The sequence below is a fragment of the Bombus vancouverensis genome, chromosome 3 (genome assembly GCF_051014615.1).
Source record: "Bombus vancouverensis nearcticus chromosome 3, iyBomVanc1_principal, whole genome shotgun sequence".
NCBI lineage: Eukaryota > Metazoa > Arthropoda > Insecta > Hymenoptera > Apidae > Bombus > Bombus vancouverensis.
This window is the reverse complement of record NC_134913.1, coordinates 6,641,156-6,661,820: the sequence shown is the minus strand read 5'-3', so window position 1 is coordinate 6,661,820 and position 20,665 is coordinate 6,641,156. Positions and strand designations below refer to the sequence as shown.

Here is a 20,665-nt window from a genome sequence, read left to right as displayed (position 1 = left end):
GAGTTACAACGATACAAGGTGTACAAAATGGTTAAATGAAACATGCATTTATTACTACATATCATATTACAACGTTCCTGTACCGAATTTAAAAAAGTGCATGGAGCAATCAATGCCAATCTATATTTTGTTAACATGAATGTTGAGTAAATGAAAGTCCCTTTTTTCTAATGTACAATTAAATAGAACAAACTTTTGACTGGTTTGACTGGTTTGTCAAATCGAATCGATTCAGTTTCAATTTCAAGCATTTATCTTATATTCACACGTTTGCAAATACACATTCTTTTATAGTACAGTCAATAGTTTTCCTCTTATAGCGTGTTTGTTCACGTACATATATATATGTTTTATTTTAGCCTTGCAAGATTTATCGATAGAAAACAATTACCGATTACAGATAAACTATTGTATACATATATAAATGCGTGCAATTCTCTTTCCATTGTTATTCATATTACCTAAGATTTCCTACATTTTCTGTTTAATATTGCTCGATTTAAATCTATTGTACAGAAAAGAATTGTGCTTCAGAACTTACAAATTTACACTTAAAAATACTATTTTTATAAAAGAAATAGCCTTCGTTATTATAATATATTAATGCTTAAAAGTCAGAGTGAAAATGTTTTTGAAAAATATTCGAGTCCTGGGCGTTCGGGCCTCCTTTATTTTTATGTTTAAACAAATATTCAGTTTCAGAGCGTTGTTAATAAAACACTGTTATCATCATATAAAGTGCTATTTTTATAGCTCTATGTGAAACTTTGATTTGCGTTAAGCTTTATGCACAGAATTATTGCTAAACACACTTGCTATAATAGTATTTAATGATAATTGCCTACAAAATCACAGTACCTATATTTTTGTTTCCCTACAACTTTTTCATTAAGATTGTAGTAACCATGAACAGTATTATAAATGTATTTAATCTGTGTATCGTGTTCTTGCTTATATCGTAATTCGAGTTAATTGCAGACTATAATACCTAACAGAAAGTACAACAACAATATTTAAGCGATTTATGATTTAGTTTTCTTACATGAGACAAACGATATTGGTGCCTACTGATTAAACACTAAAGTATTGTATCACTTAAGTTCATTAAAATGTTATCCTGAACAATTTTATTAATTGCAGAAATAATCTGTATGAATTCAATGTATTGAAAGTTTGGAAAGAATGGTAAGGTGTATATAAATCATATATCTGTAAGTGGTTCTTTGATTAATATTTAACTTCATGATTGAACAGATAAAGAACATTATGGTATGATATTATTATCTATTAAATGTACATTTATAATGAAAAGTTACGAAATGTTTCAGTTACGTACGTATATCGTCTCCATAAATGACAGCATTAATCAAGCAATGACGATTATAGCAGGTGATTTCAAATACATATATACATGTATATGTATATGTATACATACAATCAGTAAAGTAAATAATTTAAGCATTCTATAGAATTCTTAAAAGTTACGTTATTTTAGTTGATAAAGATAATCAAGAATTCTTTGGAATGTTTCAATTTGCTTGTAACGACTATACATATAATATACTGCAGCTACAGTTTATTTTAAGTACGCTAGACGTATTCTAGGATGAAAAAAGAAAATACTGCATTAATAGATTTCAAGAATTAACTATATCTTCGTAGTTTTGCTCAAATAATGCGTATATTTAGTAGAAGCTTTTCGGGGAAAATATTTGTTTATTATAATTCGATTCCTACATTAATTATACACAAAAGATTTCTGCTTACTAATATTTCTCTCGTCATTGTACTTTTGATGAAGAAGTAATGCATACAAAATATATTACTTATTATAGTCTAATTATTGATTGATAGCCTTATGGTATAACTTATATTATTAAAGCTGTTATCAGCTAATATTTCAAAAACTATAAAAGGTAAAAGCTCACAAATTTGTTTAATGTAAATGAACATTTTTTTAGAAAACAATAAGTAAAATCGTACTGAAATAAATAAAACAGTGTGTACACATTGAAGATGGTTTATAAGTTTGTATCTTTCATACTTTCAAAAGTAGTATACTACAGCAGCTTTAGTAATAATGTTCTATGTACTAAATGTCTCTATGTCTTGAAATTGTGCATGTTTAAAATTTCCGGTATAAACAAATTTATTATTTTATGTATATTATTTCATAGTGCAAACATTACGTAACTGGTTAGTTGAAACATTTTAAATACATTTACATATTTTTGAGTATAGTATATGTATACGGAAATTTATTTAACTTAAATAATTATATTATCAACTATGGTTTATGTCTGTTAGTGTTAACTATTTTGAATACTATACAATATTTAATAAGCATATTTTAAGGATTATGTTAGTATCGGAAAAATTGTAGACACCCTCTATGGTATAAGTTATACGATAATGCGTGCTTATTCAGAAATCAAGTTGAAACTACCATATTTTGAGTTTTAAATTGTTAAATTGACAAAATTCAAATCGTTTCATTCCTTGTCTTATTATTATCAATAAAGTTTAACTGAACTTGTTATTTAAATGATACTGCCAATTAATACTAACGATACTCCGCATATATATATTTGAATTTCTGAGAAAGCACCTTTTTGGTGCATTTGGTTCTGCATTTGTAAAATGGAAAGCACTTTGTTGATTGAGATATTGTTTCTATGAGCATCTTAGGTATTCATTGCATTAATTTTAAAGTGCGCAAATAGATCGAGTTCTATAAAATATGAAAACAATACCTTCCCTTGTCTGCACTCTTCATTTTTAACATTTCAAAAATTGCATTCATTTGGGAAGTGACAAGTGACCATGCGTTTGCGATATTTCTTCGTTTGGTGACTAAAAATTCTAATATCATTTTTATAAAAGTACATTCGTGACGAAATATTTGTAGATATAGTACATTATATTTAACATAGCGTATAATATGTTTATATCTATAAGATTATACTATGTCATATTTTATGAAATCCACGAAATGCGGGACATACCAATAAGCGTTACTAACATACAATTACAACAATGCTGTGTATCATATGCATATAATACACGACTTAATTTGCTTTTAGAATTAGAATTAAACAATCTTAACGTTTATTTAGTACACATTAATACATTGTGCAAAATCCAACATGTTAAATTCGTCAGACTCATGGAGACTCTACCGTGGAATCTGAAGGCTTATTAGCAATCCTAGCTGACAATGTTCAACATTCGCAACCTCGCGGTGAATTTCATACTGGAAGCAAGAATGAGAAAGGAACAGTAGAGGAATCTGTAAATGAAACCAATAAATCTGGAGGCACAGTGAACGAAGAAGACTGTACTAAGAATCACGGTTGGAAGGGATTCAGTCTGAAGAGGCAACTCAGCAAGGTTGATCTGAAAATAAAAAGTACTTTCACGCCGACTTTGGTGACGTCTCAGAATGGGGTACTTGTATGCTTTTTGATATATCCTTCGAATACATCTTTCGTTTTTCTTAGAGATTATGACATGTAAGCTGAGATAATTTTTTTTATATCATTTGAAATTACTTCATTTATGTCGAAAGATTTGACTTTTCAAGATTTATAAAGCAAATTATACTACAATCTTTTTATTATATTTTTCATCATATATTTATAGAAAGATATATTTATTTATAACGATATATAAATTTCTTCCAACGTTATTCGACGTTTTAGCTTCAGTATCTTCGGTATAATGTTGTTTGCTGATTATACGGTGATAACGTTGCCTAATGGTATAAAATACATTATACTAATAAGAAAATTATTTTTCTATTAATAACTTTTTTAATATGAACGTCTTCCTACTAAATAATACATATATATTATTACATGTGATATTTATAATGATTCGTTTAACTATCTTAATATATAATTTAACTATAATACAAGATAACTACATATATGAGAAACTCTATGGAGATTTAAATTTTATAAATTGTTGTATATCCTTAAAGAACAAAAGTAGACAAAGCCATTTCTTCTAACAATAAATCATTATTCTATAATGATATTTACGAGACACTATTATGTCATTATTGTTCTAACATTATGGAAGCATAAATGTAAAGTATTATTCAAAAATTTATTTGAACGTTTTTCGCATCTTTTATAAAATACATAGTAAACTTGTTACTATATTTCAATTTATCGACATAAATGAAAAGTAGGTTCATTATGTTCAGAGGCTCACAAAAGTATTTGGATACTTAACACGGAAAACTTTTTGTAAATATATTATGTGCATTATATGATAAAAAATTTGGAAATTTCGTTTACATTGTAATGACACAACTATTGTGATTATATTGTAATAGCAAAATTTAAAATCAATCCGAAGATGAATATACAAATTGCATGAATTTTATTGCAAGTATATACTGATATATTCTTATGGAGTGTTCAGATGATTAATACCTGTGTATGTATACCACATTTTAGGGTTTTCAACATTAATCGTATGTAAGAGACCCACCAGATAACCGATATACAGGGTGTTTAAAGAAAATTGTGTAAGATTGTAAGGGCTTATAATACTCATCAAGAGGAACAAAAAATGTCCAATCAACGTAGGTCCTGCAATCAATTCCTTGGACCTTGGATCATTTACTAACATTCAATGTCGTGAGTGAATTTCTTCGTTGAACATAAACAAAGAGACTAATTCAGAAGTACGTTAGCTCAAGGTTGCCAATGCAAACAATTTATAATACGCAGATGTGAGTTTTGCATTGCAATGAAAGAAAAACATATCGCATATTTACTGTAAAGAAGAAGGTCTTTTCTTCGTTTATATGTATGCAATAACCTCTGTTAATATTAGAAATAATTTTATGTTGACTACCTTGAGCTAACTTGCTTCTGCGTTAATCTCTTCGTTTACGTTCAACGAAAAAATTCACTCACAATATCGAATGTTTATAAATGATAAAAATTGATTTTACGTTCAAGGGATTGATTGTAGGATATATGTTGAGTATTATAGTCCTTAAAGTCGTGAATCCTTTTTTCTTAACATCCCATATATTGCCAATATCTATTGACGAACTGCATTTTCCTCATATATTCGATATTATTGGCAATACATTCAATTTCGAGTTAGCGTTCAGTGATATCTAATCAAAATAAAGCTTGTGCAGCCATGATTTTAAGCTTATCGATGAATTGGTTTATTTTCGAAGACGTAGAATATGTGGATTTTTCATCGAACCAATTCGTCATTATTCGAAATATTAACGATACGTCAATCTGTCTCCTCAATGTTCAATGATATTGACTGTATTATATTAACAACATTATGTATTGGTCATCTGATGGTTATGTCCCTGTAATGTTGAGAATCCTGAAATATTGACAACAATATCCGATCGTCTGAACGCTCTTTCCAACATATTAGGTTGTCCGAAAAGTGTCTTTCTTTTACAGACACATCTTTCACAACGATGCATCTTTATACGAACATGAAACCTAATCTGTCGAACGTTGTGATCTTTATTTTAATAGAACAAAATGGATCATACGTAATTCGATAAAATAATATAAAACGAAAAATGTGTGTATCCATTATTTCCTTATAAAACGAAAGAAACTTTTCGGGCGACCTAATACAATTAACTTTAAACATGATTACAAATTATGATGATTACTAAATTATGTGTCTTATTCATATGGCGAGTAATTGATTGTTCAAATACTTTAGTGATTTTTGCGAAGCGTATGCTTCTGATAAATATCTAATGGTTTCTGTACCTATTCATTTTCAGATCTGTTCGAATTTGATCAATATAATCACTATAATCACGTCTAGTTACAGAGCTAATGAGATTTCGAAATGTCTTTAGGATACATATGGAAGAAGTTTCGATAAATATTGAAAAAAAGAAAGAAATCAACCCTAATGATCTTGAACTTCGCATATGTTGTCAAGGACACTCTCCTGAATAATCTGCAAAAGGTTAGAGCTATCGCTCGTTATTCTTTAAAATGCTATTACCGAAAAAGATTTGCAAAAAGCAACGTATGGTATGTATTCATGTGTAGCAAAGAAACACCGAACGCGTCGCTCGCATGTTCCACTCGCTCGTAAAAATCTATTGCAACACAATACTAATTCCACGAAAGTGAGCGAAAGGAGTGGGCGAGGAATTTTTAAGAAAAAAAGTTTCTTGGACGAAAATCGGGCCCCCTTCGTTTGCATGTGGAATTGAGCTGGACTGGATTTTTGCGAACGAGTGGAGCAAGGATGCAACGCATCGGGTGCTTCTTTCAAATAAAAGCTGGGAGACAAATTCGACTATTGCATCGGCTACTTCCGTGTTCGCATTCATATATATTTACGTAGACAGAATACAATGTACACAGTAGTAGTAGTGGTACATATATTTTTGCTTTAATAAGTTTTTAAAGAATGAAGACGAAAACCTTCTGGAGATTGTTCAGCAGAGTGTCGTCATAGACATTCATATGTCAAGGTCATTGGAGCTGGGTCTCTTTTTGTCAAAATCTGCCAAAAAATATTTAAAAAATTCTACAATTTTTAAACATGATTTTGTTGCGACTAAATTGTTAGTCCTGACTTTGACGTTTGCGGTGACGATTTGAGGTCGTTCAGGAGAGTGTTTTTGACAACATCTACTAACATCAAGGACATTGGGGCTGGATTCCCTTTTGTCAACATTTACGAAGGTTTCTAAGAGTGTTCGAATACTTTCATGAGCCACAAATGGATCTATATATTTTAAACGTACAGCAATATGTTTCATATTCCTTAAAATGGCTTTATTTGTTCGTATCATTACTTTTTTTAGTCCTTCTACTTCTACTTTTTTTCTTCGCTTTTGTTATTGCTTTCTTTTCGTTGCGTTCGAAATAATTCGCTATAGTTCTATTTAATATAGTTATATTATATTTTTTTACCTTAATGAGAAAGTTTGTTACTCCTTTTTTGAAAATAATAACTTTCTTTGAGATTAATATAAATGATGAGATTAGATATTAGCTTCAAGTTACTAAGAATAGAGATAAAGACATTACCGACTAAGATTAAATATACTAGCCTATGTCCGTTCAATTATTTAGGAAATTTGAGTTAAGTTGAATAATTATAATTGCAATATATGCTACAAATTTAAGATAGATATGTATAATAAAACGATATTTAATATACGAAAAGTATACGCAAATATCTATTCAAAATTATATATTACTTTCTATAATTGATATAATTTCATTTTATTGAAAATATAAAAATATAAAAATTGAGATCATCCCTTACAGAAGGTTGAGGAAATAATATTATGAAAACAGCTTATATTGGACGATTCAAATATTTGTTAATGATTCCAATATGTGAGATCTATTTTTGTTTACGTTGTTTTTTTTCAAAAATTCTTTAGCTATCTTTTCCGGTTGAAAAATTATATGCGTTATTTCATGCGTTAGGAACATATGTTGCATAAACTTTACTTATTACTAGGACGCGATCAAAAGACTGAAAAGTTTAAGAAACTGTGAAATCCTTTTTTATGAAAAACATCGTATAATAAATAAGTTTTTAATATATTCTAATAAGTTAGTTCTTCAGTATTATTGATTGCTCTACGTGATGTTTGTCTAAACGTAAAAAAATAAACAAACGTTTGAAAATTGGGTGTACGTTAGTCGTTGTTAGCTTTAGATCTAATCGTCTGAGCTTGTATAGCACAAAGCTGATATTTCTTATCTCGATAGGTCTACGATGAAAAAGTATATACAAGTACCCCATTGTTAACAGGTAGGCACTGATAGTAGCAGTCAGAAATCTTCCGTTTTTTACTGTAACATACCCGAAAACGCGAGTTCGCTGTCTCCAGTTGAAAGTACCGTGTCCGAATCTTCATTGTCATCAGAAGGCTCGATACCTGGACGTGAAAGTCCATTAAACGATGATAAAAAGAGGAACAATCAAGAAGCGAAAAGTCCGGTGATCGAAGGAGATAAGAATAAATCGATTTTACGATTTTCCACTGACAATGAGAACGTTATTGAGAAATCGGATGCCGTACGGCCGGTTAATTTAACGTTAGCCGAGAGCTGTGAAATGAAACCACCGAGACTGATGAAAATCGTGAAGATGAAGCAAGCGAAAAGGGAAGGTCGTTTATTGTCTGTACCGAATTTAAAATTTGCGAAAAACGATCCAGCGATTTGTGACCTAAGATGCGAGGAAACAAACACGGCCTCCGAATCTTTCACCTGCAATCTAATAAGAAGATTCAGTAAGTGTTTAAAATTAGAGTAGAGGAGAGTTTGTGTTGTCCGTGTGCATTTAGAAATGTGATACGTGTAGAGTTTAACGTAACATGCGAATGTGAGCATATATGCGTTCGAGTGTGAGCGTGAGTGAATTATTCGTTTACTAACAACATTTTCTTTTAATCGCAACGTCATTGCGTTCACTGGCAATTGACTTCTTCGATCAAAAAAACAGATGCCTCTGCGATGTCATTGACTGAAAGCGTATACTTGTGTCCTACAAAAACTAGACTAATTACATAGAAAGGAGCTCTGCTATATTTCGACTGTGCTTTTATCTTTTCTTTTTTTCGTTTTAAAAGAAGGCCTAGGATGCTCGTAGATTCATGTAAAATAACTTTTAGAGGTAATAACAAGTAACTGTGTTTATATATATATATATATATATGTATAAGTGTAAAACTAAAATAACAAAAGAATATACATATATAAATTAAGCTTCCGCTAAACAATATCGTTGGAATCAAAGGTTTATGTGAAACATATTATTTATTCTGCTTGTTAAAATACGCACTCCATGTAACAATCTGCCGCGTTTACTTGCATTTTTTTACAGATCTGTATCGCGTATTCATATTTTTTAATTCTTGTGCAGCTTACCGCGCGTAATACGTTATGTATTATACGTTGATTATATTCCATATTCACTTTTCGTTATATGTATACGATGATTCGCGTGTCATCATAAATGCGATAAATCGAAGAAAAAGTAGTAAACGAGTTTACATAGATTTAAAATTGAAGATTGAAAATTCACTATACAAACAATTACTAACAGTCATTAACTCACATAAATCTGAGAATAGATACGAGATAAAAAAGCTTGCAAGAATAAAGCCAATTGCGATATTAGACCCCAAGCTTGTTTTGGTACTGGTTCAAATAATTTTTTTATATTTATGCATGAGTAATTTATGCAAACCACATAGGATTCTGGTGACCACATAGGATTTTATTTGTTGACACTGCACATGAAGAAAGTAGTACCCTTTCCTTTTCTCGCAGAGCATGTACCATCTATTATTTGACTTGACAATCGGATTATATATACATATGTATCTGTGTATATATATATTTATATGACATTGATCAAGCGAATTTTTCCTTTATTCGTTCCCAAAGTTTAGACGATAAAGCTGTCATATTTTTTCATTTTTTCCATTACAAGTATAATAAATTAGGTTACTGAATTTCTATACACGACATTTGTAGCTTTAAATGTAACAATAGTAATATCTAAAATAAATCGACTTGTTTTCAGCAAAATTTTTTGAATTCAGATCGTAAACTGCATTCAACAATTTAAAATACATGACAACAGTGTTTTAAACTCGTTAATGCATGTCTTACAGATTTAAGAAATAGTATTAACGATATTGTTTAATAAGAGATTGAACGATTTTTATAATGTTATCCATCGAGAGATGAAAAACATTTTCTTACTAGATTAGGTAAAAAGGTTTAATTGGAATATAAAAGTCAGCGAAACTTTGCTAATCAAATACTTTTAATATAATATTTTTGTTGTATTTTTCGTAATTTAATGAACGTATTACGGATTTAAAGTGTTAAAAATACTCAAATACAAGTATATAGGTACGCAACGTAATAACATAAGTAAATGTAACATAAAGGAAACGAAAAACCTAAACAGGAGATGTCTAGTGTTACATAATATAAATAACATCGATATTGCGATATTAGTGTAAAAAGTTATGTGGAATAAATTTCTGAATTTTTCTAATTATTGGAAAATGTAGAGTCTAATATAATAGTCAGTCAATCAGTTTCATCGATATATCATTATATATTTTATAAGATATACGAGATTATAAGAAATTTTGCTAGGAGACGTACGATTTTCCAAGTTTTGGAAGAGTGCAGACTCGTTGCTTTCACATAACCGACTTCAATAGGATTTCAGGTTGTACTCAGAGGGTGCCTACGTTTTCTATTAAAAAAAAATCGTTTCTCACAAATTTAATGTCTACATAAAATCTAAAGCTTCCGAAGTCTGTGGCTACTAGAATCGAAGAACGTTACATCGTAAGGTACAAAGTTAATTAAAATATTTACGTGCACGCATATTTTTATGCTCGTTAAAGATTAATACTAATACAGTGTATGTACATATAATACATGATATATGTATAAGAGTTAACGGCAGATCAATGGGAAATGTGATATACATATCTTTAGGACATCTACTTTGCAAAGTAAAAGCAAAAATATACATTTTTGCATTGTATCGCAGAACGGTATATTCTGTTGTATTGCGGCATTTCATCAGTGCACATACAGCTTGTACCCCATATGCCTTGTTCGTAACTAGAAGATATTTGTTTTTGTAACAGCATATCTGTATATCCACATTAGGTACATCTACGAGTATTTGGAATGCATAGTGTACGTACATTAAGACTACATACATATTCGCATATGTGTTTAATACCCATTTGTGTGAATTCGTTTTAACTTGTATAGATACTTCCCATTCTTAACAATATTATTCACCCTGAGTTTGTAAAATATCAGAGTACTCCTTCGAATGTACCGTAACCAATTATGTAAATTCAATTCTTTCTTCAAATTTTAAAACCTACAAATCTATTTTTGAGCGTAATCAATCTACTAATTAAATGTGAAGAGATTCTACTTTAACGCTTTTTCAGGTTCAAATCAGTTTTGCGGTCTTCCCCGACAGCAAGGTTGATTCAGGTAAAAAAAAAGGTTTTTCACATTTTGACAGTTGTCTGATCACCGAGAGAAAAGTATGTCTGTTGCCAGAATTTTATATCGATGATTTCTAGATAACATCAAGTACATATTTGCTTCTATGTTTTCAAGTATGTCGTTAGTTACCTGTATTAATACCACTATCGATTAAGAGTTAATATACATGAACAATTTAATATCTGTAGTTGTTTCATTTCTATATACAGGGTGTATTACCAAAGCTGAACAAAAACATATCAGTCGATTCGCAGATAAGAGGGAGATTCTAGATAGAAAATGTTACGAGAACATATGTACATGACAAATTTAGTGAAATATTATTAATTTAATCAGTTACTTTCTCCTAATTTTAATGTCTTTGACAGCCGAAATGAATTCTTATTTCTGAAATCATTAATCGTGCAAACATTGCTGCTCTTTTGTTTCAAATTTCAAAATTTTAGTTTTTCAAGAAACTTTTTTAAATCTCAACAAGCAGCTTTAAATGAATAATAAATAAAAGTTATGTGCTTGCGATTGACGATTTTGAAAGTAAGAATTAATCTATATAGTTAAGATACGTTACGATTGATAAACATTAACGAGTTTCTACATTTTCTACTCAAAATCATCTCTCGAATCAATTTTAATTTTGTTGATACACCGTATATACATACATACATATGTGTACACATATATACCTATATATATAAATATATATATTGGTTATTTTTACTGTAATATGCGTTTAAGGTACGGTATCATATCACAAGATTCGTTGTGTTTACACCTTTCTCTCGGTACAACATCGCTTTCAAAGCTTTTCGATATGTTTTTAATCATTTGCACGCAATAGCAATAGTAATAATAATAACACGGATGGTTACGGCATCATCAATGACAACAGGGCGCGAAATCATTGCTATATTCTTTTTCTTCTTGAAGTGTATCATTGACTATCTTGTGCTTCTCTAATTTTTTTTCCATATTGACTGACTGCTATAAAGGGCTCTGCATAATATATGCTGATATTCCACATAGCAAATCTTAGAAATAACCACGATATAAGAAACAAATATCTTCCGCCATTTTTCCCACTGATCAGTCGATTCTTTTATTTAGCGTTAATAGAAATTTGTTATAATTATTTTCAAATAACAATTAAATGGAATCATTAAAGGCGGAGTAACTTTTCGTTTTTGTAGTGAAATACGATTGCTGCAATTTTATTTTATGCGCCCAGAAGATGTCTATATTACATATTTAGTTAAAATAACATTGTTTCACTAAATTAAATGTTATTAATTTCTTTATTTGATTCTTTGGTAAAACAACAGGAATGGACCCATTGAACATTTTGTGAATAAGTATTATACATATTTATGTATTAATTACGCGTTTACTATCAAATATTTATCATTCTTTATATTACAAATATCTAAAATTCTTTTTGTTTTTAATGCTTAAATTTTCAAGATGTATTACGAATTATTTGTCAATACTCACATTTCACAAGTAAACCAATAATATTTGTCGTAATGCAAATATTATAAATGCTTCGTTTTAATTCATTAATTCTAGCTCGATATGCATCTATAATATTAAGGTATTTTTCAATCGTGCTAAGTTGAATTTTTACAAATTTGTAGAAATTTCTACAATTCTATAGAAAATAATAAGAAAACGTACAATTGAAACTAAATTAAACATTAATGGATAATTATTCAGAATAGAGGTTCATCGATTTCAATGATGTTGAAATATGTTAACAAGGTCACCATTCTGAACACCTTTTTCCTATACATATAACCCTCGCTCGGCCTTAGTTGTCAAAATATTGGCAAAAAAACTTCAATTAAATGTAGGCTTGATTACACTTCATTTTAGATTAGGCGGCCGTATTTTTCTTTTAGTCCAACCTAAACTTAATTCATTGACGAGAGAAAAAACCACTTTTAGTATCGCATAAGTAAGAAAGAAAAATTGATGGATCATAACTTAGGGTAAAATAGTATGCAATCGGCGTTAGGTAGACGATAACGCTAGCGTGAAATAATTTTCTATGAAGCGATTGATATATGGAATGTTGCGATTTATTCCGTTCTTCAATTGGTCAAAAATGTAACAAATATATCTACCGCCATTGAAGGATTGTTTACAGAACAATAATTTATAAAATAAATTGTTAAATAACATTTACATGTATCAGATATAAATTATCTGATAAAAACTGAAGCCGTGCGGCGATTATATGTATACGAGAAAGTTGTTCAGAATGTCGACCTTGACAATACATTTCAAGGTCATCGAAATCGATAAGGTTGCCCCTATTCCGAATAATTATCCATTAGTGAAATTTTATCGAACGATATCAGTTGTAGAAAACATTTCGTGAACGATGTGTTATTTTGTTAAATGAATATGCGATTGGCAGGAATTAGGAATAACAAATGAAAATAGTAAGAAGTGAGTCAATTTTTTGAAATATTGTATTTATGGATCTTGAGAAATTTAAGATCATGATTGTCTGATCGACAAATAGGAATCAGAGTCAAAATATCATAGCAAATATAACATTTTTTATTTAATAAATTTATCTAACTTCTACTTTTACTTAATAAGAAAGAATACTAGAGTACTAGATAGTAATTTTACTTGAGAAATTCTATAAACACTAATAAATTTTTACTAAAATCTTGAGAAAATGAAATCTAGTAGGTACGGAGTATTTAGGTCTGTATCGAATATATGTAAGAAGGTGAAAATATTTATTACACAACTTACACACACACATGTATATATGTATACTGCTATGACACTTTGGCTCTTATTACGTCTATTAGTTAAAAATTGTCCAAATTATTGTTATTCTCAGATTACGCGGAACATACAGGTATATACCGCCCCAAGACCTTTCTGCAACAACAAGACCTACAATTCCATAATTTTTTGTTACCATTTTTTTCTAAATTGAAAGCAGAATACTGGATATAATAAAAAGAAAGCAAAGTAATTTTTTACACAGGCTACCAACTAGTTTTTAAGGCCTTTTGGAATGTTTGATATCTTTACTTGTCCCAGCTAACATAAAAATGATATTTCGCTGTAATAATGATAATAATATTTCTGAGGAATGTCACTTTTCTCACTACATATTACAGGACCAGTTTTCATAGAGTATGGAGATCACTCTATTTATTCCGTAATTTGGATTATTATCCTACGAGGAATATAACATAAATTCTTTTCCTCCCCTAGAACATGTAAGATTCGTTCAGGTAACAAGCAGTTTTAATTTCATTTTTCTTCTTAAATACCTTCGATCTTTGATTCTGTTTACATCGCTAATACGTCTTAACAAACATGCCTAAATGCTATTTCTGCATTTAAGTAAATTAAAAATCAGACTCCGGTGAAGTTACTCTGTCACCGTGGAAAATAACGTAGTTAATGGTAGAATTAACATGTAATTAAAATATAAAAGGCTGAAAAGATGAGTAGCGATAACTTGGAGGAGAATGTGAAAGAAAAACCGTTTACTGTAAGGTAATACTAGAGTTTTAGAGTGGGATTTAAGACTGCTTAGCCGAGCACATCTATCATACTTTCTTCACGTTTGATCTATCGCTCATTTGTAGATGAACGGGATGTGCATGTTGCCGGTAACGCGAAGAAGTACGGTGGTCGTTGGTGGTAGTGGTTGCGGTGAGAAAGGTGACAACGCCGATAGTAATAGCTGTAGCCCCTGTGGTAACACTGGTGACGGTGGTTGCAATAGCGAAAGTAGTGGAGGACCTAGTACTAGTGGTGTCTGCATCCCTCGGTCGGGTGTTCAGAATACCGTAAATAGCGGCGACGACGATATCGCCGGCTCGAATGCGAATTCTCGCAAATCCCTTACGATCGAAGCACGTCAGTCTCGTGCTCAGGGTATAAGAAAGCTCCAGAAGTGTCTGAGTACCACTACCAACCATTATGAGCTGGACTCTTCGTCGTTGAACAACTTTCCAACGACTTCGTTACTCTCTAGTCACCGTAACACCGAGATACGAGGCTATTCGTCGACCACTCCGCAAGCTTCTTTCAACTACCAGAATATTCTCTCCAACACCAGACAGTATAACAGCTTCGGTAGTATTATTCAATGAATTATCATTTTAATAAGTACAATTGCTATACTACTTATGTAGATCATCGATTGTTTTCTATGTTACTGAATGAGATAAGTCTATTCTTCTCTGAGTGCTTTTTTCCTCGTTTCGTTGTTCCTTTGATTTCGTTGTTAATAGAACGATTCTTCTATGGTAGGTTCAATGCGATTAATGGAGACCAGCATTTCTTGAACAGATTTGTTCCATATTGTTACAGAAAAACAAACTGTTTCAAAGGTGAATTTGTTCAAAATCGAGAAGTGACTAATTTTTGTGAGTAATTCTGGGAAAACGATACAACGATATATGTATAATAATATATAATAACATAAAATAATCTATAAGTAGTTCATGAAAATTAGATCAAATCTAACTAATATTCCGGAGTTCCTTAGATCAATTTTTTTTTCATTTAAATCTCTTTAAATCTTAAATTTCATGAAACCGTTTCGATACTGTGTTATAGTTTATAACGTTATAATTTCAAACATATTTATTACAGCGTAAACGTATACCCTGAAACATGTTCTTATACCTTTCTTTATCGTTACTCTTATATTAATCGATATTATCTTCTTCCTTGACGACCGACATACAGAATTTATAGTAATATCATAGTCATAAATTAACTTGTAACTTTCAAAAATGGCTGTTTTTAAGATTGGTCTTCGTTATCGTATCTCTTTTTCGCTATATCTGATAAATACTGTCTGGTCTTTGCTGATTTGAGTGTGGATATATATTACTTCGGCAGACTTTATTACTCTGCATCACGTCTTTTTTTCCTAACGGTCTATTCACTCACTCTTGGTCAAACCACTTTCTCTAAAAACACAAAACGGCACATCATCCAGTTTGCGTGATTTCTAATTCTCACACTGCACCTCTGATAAAAAAATACTCTTCCGCGTTCTCTCCGATTTTCATCTATCTGCCTCATTTTTCAGTTGGCTTTTTTCTAATAAATGTTGCCTAATGATAACACATTGAGTTAATTCTTCCGCTCAGTGTACACTTTATGAAATATCGAATGCACAGGATGTTGATAAAGATGAAATAGTTATAGTTTCTTTAGCATTAGTATGGTATAAAGTTACATCGAAATAAAGAGAACGGTATCTGTGCAAACAGCTGATAATTAAAAATTTTCGTACACTTGATACATGTCTTATATACCTATATAAAATATATCAAATATGGGATTTATATCATATACATGTTTAATGTTACATGATAAATTATAACTATGAAGCTATAATTTAGGAAAACAAGTATCAAATTACATAGCAATGCAGAGTATATAGTTACCGCTGTATTTCAATGACATAATGTAAGTAAAAAAAAAACAACGAATTATTTATTATACCGATGAATAAGAAATCGAGTTTGGAAAAGCTTGAACTTTTATTAAAATCTTGTGCATACCTATATAACGCGCGTACATGTATACTGAGTACGTTTGGAACGTAGAATTCGCAGGGATGTCGCGGAATGCCTTTTTAGTGCATAATCATATTCTTGCTACTGAAATTTCGTTTCTTCTTATATCTAGAGCGTGAATTGTATATGTTATTTGAAGTTCATGTTTTAATTTTTAAAACCAGGTCACTCTTTGTGTTCAAGCTTTCAAGTGCCTTTGGGAGTGTGGATTGTGTCGAACGTGCTATAATTTCATGAAAACGTTTTAGCGACGCAACTCGTTTTATTTCGGCGATATTAAGATCAAATGCTGAATAACGCATACACTAGAATATTATGCAGAGGCAACAATTTATTTCGACCGAGATATCCTTTCATGAATCGAACAAGAATTGTGTCGGACGCAAATAAAAAATAATTTTTTTTTAAATAAAAATAAATTTTGACGATTGAGATTGACACGGTAACCGGTCTTTAGTTGCATTTAAAATGGAAATATAATTTAAAGTTCCATTCAATCTGTAATTTGCAAGATTTTAACGAATAATATATGTCGTAAAATGTTTGTTAACTTTCTACCCTAGTTGAAAATCTTATTACAAATGTACGCGTCTTATTACAGAATCTCATCAACCTTATACTTTTACCATTTATCTAATGATTTTAGGTAAATATGAAAATTAATATTACTAACACCGTTTAAATATACTACTCAAGTATTATGTTGATTACATCACTTAAGTATAAAGTTCTAGTACTTCATTTTGTTGAACGCGATAATTAATAGGGAACAGAATGAAAGTGGGATATACGTCGTTGATTTGGCTACACGTAATTTGCGCATGATGAATCGGCACATAGTGCCAATAACATATTCGCTTAAGATTGACTGATCTCTTAATTACAATTACAATGTTACCTTATTTTCTGTTCGTTTCGTTTTGCGTGGCATTCTAACGAACTTTGCGACATACTAGATATACATACATCGGATCGACTTGATGAATGTTGAAACGAATGAAAGATGTTACTTTGTGAACTGTCCTATCAAGAGAGGTACTAGTCATAATAGTTGTTGTTGTTGCTGTCGCTGTTATTATTATTATTATTGTTGTTGTTGTAATTATTGCTATTCTTGTTATTATGTTAGTGTCACTATCCAAAACGTTTAAGTTTTCTTTCACACTCTGACCGAATCTCTTACCGATTTTCGTTAATTTACGTTAGAAAACTTAACTTGTCAGAGATGTTTACTGTGATAGATGTTGCATGCTCGTCATGATTTATACGGCAATGTTACGTGTTCGGTATTTAATTTTCCATTTATTCTCGGGATTGCTGGTCGGGTAGACAAATATGACAGTTCGTTTCAACGATCAAGAAGCTCGAGCATGTCGTCGCTCGAGAATATCACCACAGAAACCATCAGCTGCCTTACATTCGCAGATTCCTACACGAAAAAGAGCGGTATGTGACATTTTCACACGAAATTGCTTCTTAATCGATGCTCTTATTAATATGCTTTATTCTATTCTTAAGATACCAGTCCTGTGCCAACACTTTGGATCGGTACATCCTTAGGATCTATACAAACGGTGATATTTAATACACCTGCTCGTGGAGAACGACACGCTCATCCAGTCGTTGTTTCTACCTGCAGTAAGTGTTATTGTGTTCGATGAAATGTATTAGGCCTTTCTACGTATATGCGTGTCTGTGCGCATGAGACAAGGTATAACCTAATGTAATGATTATTCTATTTGTTTTTATAGATGGATCTACGTTTAAGTTAAAGGGATGTATTCTATCAATGTTCTTCTTAGATTGTAATGGTGCCCTGATTCCATACTCTTACGAGTCCTGGAAAGACGACAGTATGGAGAGTAAAGAACGCAATAGTATGTTATGATACATATGATATGCTTTTTTAATATATATTGCAACTGTTACATTATTAGTGACATTATCTACATAGTATAATTCCATAAAATAATGTAATTTGTAATATACAGGATGTTTCGAAATGGGTGGTACAAGCTGACATGGGTGGACTCTGTATGAAAAAATAAACCAAAAATACAGAACAACGATTTTCTATCTGCTGCTTCGTCTTGGAGGAAATTAAATTTGAAAATTTTTCGTCTATGTAATTGTTGCTTTTGCAACTTAACCGATTACATTATACGTTAGGATTTTGCTAATGTTATGAAGGATACAGATTAACGCTGCGTCTTAGCGAAATCTTGCCGTAAACAAATTGTTGCTTCTCGAATCATGAAAGCATAAACTGATGGCAACGAATTTTTGGTCTATACTTGCTCAAATATTATAGTTGCATAACCCTCTCTGGCAATGGTTCATTATTTGTTTAATCTTTAGATATACAAATTCGTTAATGAGACCTCAACAAAAAATTCAATAGAATAGAGTTGAGTGATATTGCAGTGTCCTCAGCATGCTAAATACAGGGACAAGTTAATTATACCATTATAGTACGGCGAAGTCGCAAATGGAAAATCATTATTCTATATATTTGATTTATTTGTTCACAAGGAATCCAGTTATACTCGGTTGTACTATCCGTAACACCCTGTATGATGTATGTAGTAGTGAGATTTGCTGTAAATTCGAATTTCCATTGGCAAAAATATTTTTACAAATATTTTTTTAGAAACGGTTTTCTTCCAGTGACGCGATGCGCCTTTTATCGTTACAGGAAGTCAAGGCAAATGTAATAGTCGAACGTCTTCTCCATCGATGAACACTCAAGTAGCTACAGGAGAGGGCTTCGAAGACCGCCAATTCGTTGTATTAGCGTCAGAGAAACAAGCGAGGGTTGTAGCATTACCCTCGCAAAATTGTCAGTACAGACAACAACTGGCTGAAAGTCATATTGTGATTAAAGCAGAGATTACGTCTTTAAAAGGTATGTATCGTAAATATCCTTTTTTTTTTCGTAAACAATTTATTTCATATTTGTACAAAGTCTTGAGCTTTCGAATTAAGTATACATATGTATATTACTAACTAATTAGTATTTGATAATAATTATAGATGTACAATATACAGTTACGTTTAAAATATGTTGTCCTTTCCTGCTTTTATATTGGTACACATTTCAAACGTTTCACTTCAAATTCCGAAAGTTGTGTGATAAGCAGATGCCAGAATTACGTTTAATTTTTCTTCTAATCATCCGATCAAGAGAATTCACAACAATTTCAAATTTTAGTATCTGTTTGGGATTATGGGTCAATAAGAAAGGAATTTTGTGCTAGTTACATATATTTCTGTAGTGCACCGTTGTCGCAGATCGTAAGATCGTAGTATAACAAGCATACTTCGAACATTTTTACGTAATCGTTGGAATACAATTCGATATGTGTAATATGAGATATTATGAATTGCTTTATTGCTATGTAATACATATAATTTGGGTTGAATTATATTCAGTCAGTATCAACATTTTTGAGTAAATAGCAAGTCAGTATTCAACTCATCTGGTAAAAATCAAGTTAAATTAATATAGATAAAAGAGCAAAATCTTCTGTGTGTTTCAGACAATGTCTGTCTTGTATGTTACATTTCAAATGGTCACATAGCTACTTATAGTTTGCCAAGTCTGAGGCCGCTTATAGACGTCGATTTTCTACCGCTTATAGATTTGAGGTAAGAATAACAATTGTTTCATTATATTAGCTTTGCGGCAAAATAATCATTCTAATTGCACATGGTATATAATGCACTATATGCTATTGCATTATTGCAACATTGCAAGACTGCAACATTTTATATATGTACATCGTCGAATGTAGCATAAAAGTCATTTCATACTAATGACATTATTTTCTTGGCTAATACTTCTAATTGATTATTTTTGGAATATATGTATGTAATAGTAAAAAAAAATAATTATTCTAAATAACTATTGTACGTGTAACGGCTTTAACTACTAATTTCTTAATTGTTTAAATGTTTATATTTTTAAATAGTGGGAGCTTTAAAAAAATAGTCAAAATATAATGAAATATTAATCGTCGATGAGTCACCAAACCTTAACAT

At 30.8% G+C, this 20,665-nt stretch overlaps 1 protein-coding gene across 5 annotated transcripts in view; it reads left to right on the top strand.

Annotated features, from left to right (window-relative positions):
• Tomosyn (syntaxin-binding protein tomosyn) overlaps positions 1-20,665 on the top strand; it is a 73,732-nt gene that overhangs the window by 42,341 nt on the left and 10,726 nt on the right. For 2 of the 5 annotated variants that reach the window (XM_076627957.1, XM_076627956.1), the window contains exons 13-19: positions 3,163-3,447; positions 7,798-8,283; positions 17,947-18,070; positions 18,143-18,262; positions 18,376-18,501; positions 19,320-19,529; positions 20,164-20,272. In XM_076627957.1, the coding sequence (XP_076484072.1) occupies positions 3,163-3,447; positions 7,798-8,283; positions 17,947-18,070; positions 18,143-18,262; positions 18,376-18,501; positions 19,320-19,529; positions 20,164-20,272 (1,460 nt within the window). Of the gene's footprint in view, positions 1-3,162; positions 3,448-7,797; positions 8,284-10,990; positions 11,037-14,671; positions 15,165-17,946; positions 18,071-18,142; positions 18,263-18,375; positions 18,502-19,319; positions 19,530-20,163; positions 20,273-20,665 lie in introns of all 5 variants that reach the window. The other 3 variants (XM_033349413.2, XM_033349416.2, XM_033349422.2) reach the window with 3 other exon arrangements.